Source organism: Lolium rigidum, chromosome 1, assembly GCF_022539505.1.
Source record: "Lolium rigidum isolate FL_2022 chromosome 1, APGP_CSIRO_Lrig_0.1, whole genome shotgun sequence".
In the NCBI taxonomy this organism is placed as follows: Eukaryota; Viridiplantae; Streptophyta; class Magnoliopsida; order Poales; family Poaceae; genus Lolium; species Lolium rigidum.
Genome location: NC_061508.1, coordinates 13461597 through 13467968, shown reverse-complemented (window position 1 = coordinate 13467968; position 6372 = coordinate 13461597). Strand labels below are relative to the sequence as shown.

The 6372-nt window shown below is 49.5% G+C and overlaps 1 protein-coding gene across 1 annotated transcript; it reads right to left on the bottom strand.

Moving 5' to 3' along the window:
• On the bottom strand, nt 1–2912 carry LOC124704294 (B3 domain-containing protein Os04g0386900-like). The gene is made up of 5 exons (XM_047236544.1): nt 2589–2912; nt 2112–2163; nt 1215–1246; nt 644–832; nt 1–557 (listed from the first exon to the last, which is right to left on the bottom strand). Exons 1-5 carry the CDS (start codon nt 2910–2912, stop codon nt 258–260), a joined length of 897 nt encoding a protein of 298 aa, XP_047092500.1. The 3' UTR covers nt 1–257.
• Nucleotides 2913–6372: the final 3460 nt, after the last annotated feature.

Sequence of the window (6372 nt, the reverse complement as noted above, 5' to 3'; positions counted from 1 at the left end):
ATACATAAAAATAACTGAATTGTTATGCACATAATAAAAAAAAATTGCTCCCAAAAGGAGGCAAGCTCCTGATATCATTGGAAATTGTTCTGGGTCATTACAAGGTCAGAATCCAACATGCATACCTTCCTAAACCATTCTACCAATAAACTGGCCAAAAATAAGCTGACCATGCGAGGATTTGAGGTTTTGATGCCGCGCAAAAGCTCCTGGTCTCATGTGCCCTATCCGAGAAGAAGCACTTCCTTACTCTACCTCTAGTCCACTATAATGGGCTTCTCTGCGGTGGCACCCTTGGAGATGATCTCCTCCGGTAGGCCGCCGCGGAGTATCTGCATATGGAACACCACCTCCTCTTTGGTGCTAGTCACCAGCTCGAAGACACAAGCGTCGTTGACCTGCAGCTGGTTGTCGACAGCGAAGTCCATCCAATCTGTATCAAGCTTTTTCACCTTCAGGTCACCGCGGTAGCTCATGGGCCATGACTTCCCACGGCAGATGAGGGTGGCGGCTGTGCACGCCTTGGGGAGGTGCTTGTGGAAGCGACCTGGAATGCACTGGACAGAAAGGAACATGGTAATGATACTTACGAACCATTCTTGCTAACTATTGAGGTTTTGGAGACATTGGGGTTGCCTCCTACCAGCTGAAACTTCTTCTGAACTTGTGATCTGGACAGGATGATGGTGAAGAATGGGTGGTCGCCGGAGAGTGGTGTGGTCTCCAAATCATCAGCAGTTTCAGGAGCTGGCAACGGTGAGTCTTCGCAGGGCCCTGTTTTGATGAGGTGCACATCCGGCGGTGGCTCTGATGGACATGCAGCTGTCTCTATCTGATAAGATCAATGTACTGGTCACCATAAATGTCAACTCTACAAATTTGGTAACCCAGCTCTTCTGTCATGTATTTATAAAAAGAACTAAACATTTCTATTCCTCTGTACAAATGGAAAAGCTTTGCAACTTATCGAAATCTGCAAGACATACATCCTCATTTCAGCCAAGACAGCGATTAAAGGAAAAGAGCACTGCTTGTTCAACTTCACATGATTTCCTAAAATGTTCTACCAAATCATCTCTTGCAAAAATTGCAAAAACATACATAATTTCTAACAGCACAAATTAATGATGCCAGGGAAGGTCAGAAATACTAAAAGAGATCCTTACTGGACACATTCAGTTAAACAAAAAATTGAGGCAGCAGATAACTAGCACCTGCGCAGGCAAGGAAGACGTCTCTTGTATATCTGTCAATTGCATGTAGCCGAGTCAATCTCATGAACTATGATATAATTTGCAAAATAAAGAAGTGGCAAGGAAAAATAAAAATCTGAAGTTAATTAGAAACATTATAATAGGAACCTCTTTTTTTGGCGGGAGACATTAAAAGAGAAATCTATGTTGGATAAATGGTCAAAGTATTTCGAAACAAAAAAAAGTTTTTAAAAAGGTATTATGAAACGAAAAAATATGATCTGATAAGTGACAATACACCTAATCAGGTTTTCTGCCTTTTGAATTATAAAATAATTATTATAGTGCCACTTGTGTTCCCTAATTATCTCTATTGAGAAAGGTCATAGATCCAAGGAGTGAATTTGAAAACACTTTTTGTGTTTTTGACTTCAGCTTGCTGCCTTCGTGCTATATGTATGTGTATATATCCATATGACTATATGGCACAGTAGTTATCAGTCTGTAATAGAACGATAAAATGATGGGCAGCATGGAAACCCATTTCTTAAGAGATAATATAAACAAAAGAGATGGATAAAAAATCAGTTAATAAACATGGTAAAAACACTTACATAAGTAATCGTTCATGGAAAGGAATAAGAATCCCGAAACTATGAGACAACATACAACCATTGAAAATTGTCACTCCGGCAAGTAAAAGCATTTAGTGAAGCATTTACGAACAATGAGCAAGCACAACACGTGCATGGGTAAAAACGTATCTGAATCTCCAGAATTGACCAACGAAAAACTTTTCTTTTTTCTTTTTTGACATGCCAACTAACAACAATTGATGTTAATTAAATTGTGGCATGAGGTAGTGGACGATAGTAAGAACAATAGCTTTCTACTCCGTACAAAAATTCAATCCCGTACCGGATGGTTCCGTACAGCTTGAGTGCACAACCGGTTCACATCGGACACCTTCCTGCAAGAGAGCGTTTGATCAGGCTACAGAGGTATGTAGTCCCACGGTTACATTATCTGTTCATGGAAGAAGAGCTGCTACTTTGCCACAGAATAAGTAGCAGGTTCGGAGTGTATGTGCTCTGTGTTTTAGCAGAAAGAGGAAAACTGGGTAGTAGGGCATAAGGGCATCTAATTAGTAGTACTTTGGATTGTTTATTTTTCAGTACTACTGTACTACCAGTCTACCACTCTTGGAATTTAGCAGCACTGAACCAACCGGTGTACTACCAGTCTACCACTCTTGGAATTTAGCAGCACTGAACCAACCGGTCTGGAATGGCAGTGGCTTGCAGGCATTCCGTCGAACAGAAGCCAGGCAGACCAAACCCCACGCCTGAGAAAACTAGGCCGCTCCATGAAAAATGGAGAGAAAGAACCTCTCACCGTGTGCTGGCCTTGGCGCGGTGGCAGGCTCTGTGAGGACGACGACGGCGGGGGCGGGGGCGGTGCCGAGAGTGCAGCAGCAGCTTGGCGGCGCTCGAGCTCGCGGCGGATGGCGAGGAGCCTGAGGCGGTATATCCTGCCGCCGTCGGGGAGGCGGGATGCGATGCCCCTGTCGACGCCCCGCTGCATGCGCTGCAGCGTCCCCTGCAGCGCCTGGTCCGGGAGCTCGCGCAGGTCGTCGTCGCCGCCGCCGCCGCTGACCCCCGCGTCTCCGTCCGCCGCCACTTCGCCGCCGAGGAGCGGCTCAGTCGAAGCCGCGGCCATGGTGTTGAGCCACTGAGGCAGGCGAGGTGCTGCCCGGGTTTGAAGTCGGGTGGGAGAGGAAGAAGGCGGAGAGACGGAGAGAAGATGGAGGGCGCTGAGAGAAGGAGAGTGGTGGGGACGCCTGGACGGTCGGTCTGTTCGGTCTTTAACAATTTCGGTCACTGCCCATATAACATTCGGTCTTTTCGGTCTTCTCGGTCCGGTCTTTGGTCATGACCATATAGACTAAGGGTGTGTTTGGTTGGGCTTTTAGAGCCAACTTCTTGTTTTTTTTTTTTTGAACAGGGGATGGTCCCGGAGGGACCTAGAAGCTTTCATTGATCGGTGGCACATTTACAAAGAGGATCACAAGGAAAAAAGAAATTACAACCCGATCCAAACTATTTGCACTATGGACCCTGAAAGGTGAACATGAAAAGCCATCGGGTCCGGCTCTGTCACCACCGCATCGCCATGTCGCGAGCGCAGCAAAGATCCTCGCCGCCGGGGGCCGTACCACTTGGGACGAGGCTCCGAGGAGCCAAGCGAGCCGCAACAAAGGAGCCTCCGCATCGGCATAGCGGCACTGGAGGTTGTTGATCTTCGCCTTCGGTCGTCGGCCGGACAAAACCGAAACCAACGAAGGGGAGGGAGTGGTCGCCTGCCGACCTTCTTGAGCGGCCGCGGAAGAATAGCAGCCGAAATTTCACTCCCGGGAGCGAGCTTCCAACCTCCCTCGCTGCGGATCCATGTGCCCGAGCAGCAAAAGAAAGGAAATCCCCATCTTCCCCGTCTCCTTGACGAGCAGAGAAGGAGATCTCCAATCCTTGGCCATGGACGCAAAATCCACTAAGAGCTTCGAGCTTATTTAAGAAGCCCCGGTCAGATCCGCGCCTAACCACCGTCCTCCATGGACGCCAGCAAGGAGAAGGACCTTGCCTCACTCCGGCGCCGCTCGCAGACGCCAAGAGAGAGCTTCCACACGGCATCTCGCCAAACTCCACGAGGGAAAAAACAACAACTAGACAAATACTAAGCCTAATACTATGACCGGCGCCATCCCTTTGCCCTTGCCGCGCGGCGTCGCCGGCGGGAAGAGGTCCGGTCCGGCCCCGGAAATCTGTGGAGGAGACCAGAGAACGAGGCTTCGAGAGAGACCCTGAAGAGAGAGAGAGAGCTCGATATGTCCCTCGACGCTGATCGCCAACTTCTTGGTTAGCACCGCAGAATCTAAACCAAAGGGATTTTTTGGGTATCAGATTCTCCAAACGCACCAGATTACCGAACGTGTAAATCCCACGACAAGTCGCAACGATGTGTTACAACCAATACCGTAACATCTCCTTCCTCTTCAGTGCCCATCATCGGCCAGCCTCCTGATGGGCCAACTCAGAGGCAAAGCAAGAGAGACCGGAAGCCCAACCCGCGGTACAAGTGACCCGGCCCAAGTCCAGCATCAACCCGGGAAGAAGCATGGAACTACATAGTGTCTTCGTCCCCAAGGAGGAGGGCGTGGAAGAACTAGACAGTGGCGGCGGCTCATCTCTATCCCCTTGTTTCTTCACTCTCTACCTTCGAATTCTTGTAACCTGGGATACTTGTATCGAATCTATGTCGAGAGTAGCACTGGGATCGTAACAAACTGGTATCAGAGCCATAGATCCCCACCCAAAAAAAAAAAAAATCCCTCTTCTTCCACAAATCTGGCTGGTAGATACCCTTCGATAATTCTTACTCGTCACGGAAAGGAAGTGGCCATGGAAGAGCAGGCCAAGCTCCTGGCAGATCTCACGGCTTCGGTGTCATCCATTAACGCCATGCTTGGAGAGATGCATCCCGCCGTGCTCGATCTGCACACCTGGAAGCCGACAATCGAGAGATCTATGGAATCTCTGCGAGCGGAGGTTGGAGATCTGCGCACGCGCGTCATCGAGCTCGCCAAGCCCGCGAACCCAGCAACGTCGCCACGCGGTGATCTCCAACCGCGTGGGAATCTCCCGCCGCTCCTCTCGCCGGACGCGGCCGCAACTACTTCAACGAAGCAGATCACGCCTCTCTATGATGAGCGGGCCGCTGATCTGGGTGGCGACGGCCACGGGCAACCCGGCCACGGCGGTGCTTCGAACCAACGGGGTGACCTCTCTGGTGATCACCGATCACTGGAAGGAACCCCGGTCAAGGGTACGTACTACAATCCTGGACCGGGTTACGAATCATCTGAGTTTAACCGTGGGTGGAACCCGCACCGCTTTCCGCCACCGCCTGGTGTTGATTTTCCGTCATTCGATGGTGATAATCCACGTGCTTGGCGTCTGAAATGCGAGGCTTACTTTCAAGTTTGTCACATGCATCCTGATACTTGGGTTAACTGCGCCGCTATGTACTTCGTTGATGGGGCATTGTCCTGGTTGCAATCTTCAGAAGCACACCTAAAAATGCCATGCTGGAAAGAATTTGCTACTGCTATTTGTTCTCAGTTTGGTAGGGCAGATTTCCAAATGCATTTGCGTCAGTTTAACAAGTTAAATCAAACAGGCTCGGTAGCGGAATATGCTAGTAAATTCAATGAGCTCATGCACATACTGACGGCACACCACAACTCGTGGGAGCCGGCATATTTTGTTACACATTTCATAGATGGGCTGCATAGAGACATTAGAGCTGCTGTCATTTTACATAAACCTGTGGATCTAGATACTGCCGTGGACCTTGCACTGTTGCAGGAAGGAGTATTGGAATCCTATCGTCAAGAAGGGCGCCGTGGGGAATTCTCGCCAATGCCACGTGTTGTACCACGCACGGCACTGCCGCTACCAGCTCCTCCAGCTTTTCGTGCCAATCCTCCACAGGTGCCGAAAGTTGAAGATCGTCGCGGCGGAGACCCTCCGCGAGGAGGGTGACATAGGCATCCCAAATGGGCCTGCCGAATATAGTACCCGAGGTTTATTGAAGGCCCACTACCCGAAGAATAAGAAGATTCGGAAGCCCAAGATGTACTTAAGGAAAAGATAGAGTTGTAATAGGAAGTGTTATTTGTAATCTGGCGGGATGAGTTAGAAACCGTCCCGGACTCTGTAACTTGTACAAAACGAAACCCTCGGCTCCACCTCTTATATAAAGGGGGAGTCGAGGGACGAGGAGATCATCGAATCATTGTCCGCAAATCCTAGTTTTCATATTCGTCGAGTACTTTTCGGCTGAAACCTTCGAGATCTACTTGCCCTGTACTTCTAACTAAACCCTAGCCTACAATCCATAGGCATTGATAAGTTAATCCCTTGTCAGAGGGCAAATAGAAGATAAAGTGGCAGCGCTGCGGGCATATCGCCGCGCGCGTAACCTCTGTTTCACCTGTGGCGAGCGTTATAGCCGGGACCATCGCTGCGGACCCACGGTCCAGCTCCACGTAGTGGAGGAATTACTGGCAATGATGCAGTCCAATGATGAAGGACCAAACCCTGTAGATCCATCTGGCAGCGAA

Excerpts from the sequence above, each read along its gene's own strand:
- LOC124704294 (XM_047236544.1), bottom strand. The coding sequence starts at position 2,912 with ATGGCCGCGGCTTCGACTGAGCCGCTCCTCGGCGGCGAAGTGGCGGCG. Across the intron at positions 2,164-2,588 it reads CGCGCCAAGGCCAGCACACG|GAAGGTGTCCGATGTGAACC; the intron begins GTGAGAGGTTCT and ends GCTCTCTTGCAG. Across the intron at positions 558-643 it reads TTCAGAAGAAGTTTCAGCTG|TGCATTCCAGGTCGCTTCCA; the intron begins GTAGGAGGCAAC and ends CTTTCTGTCCAG.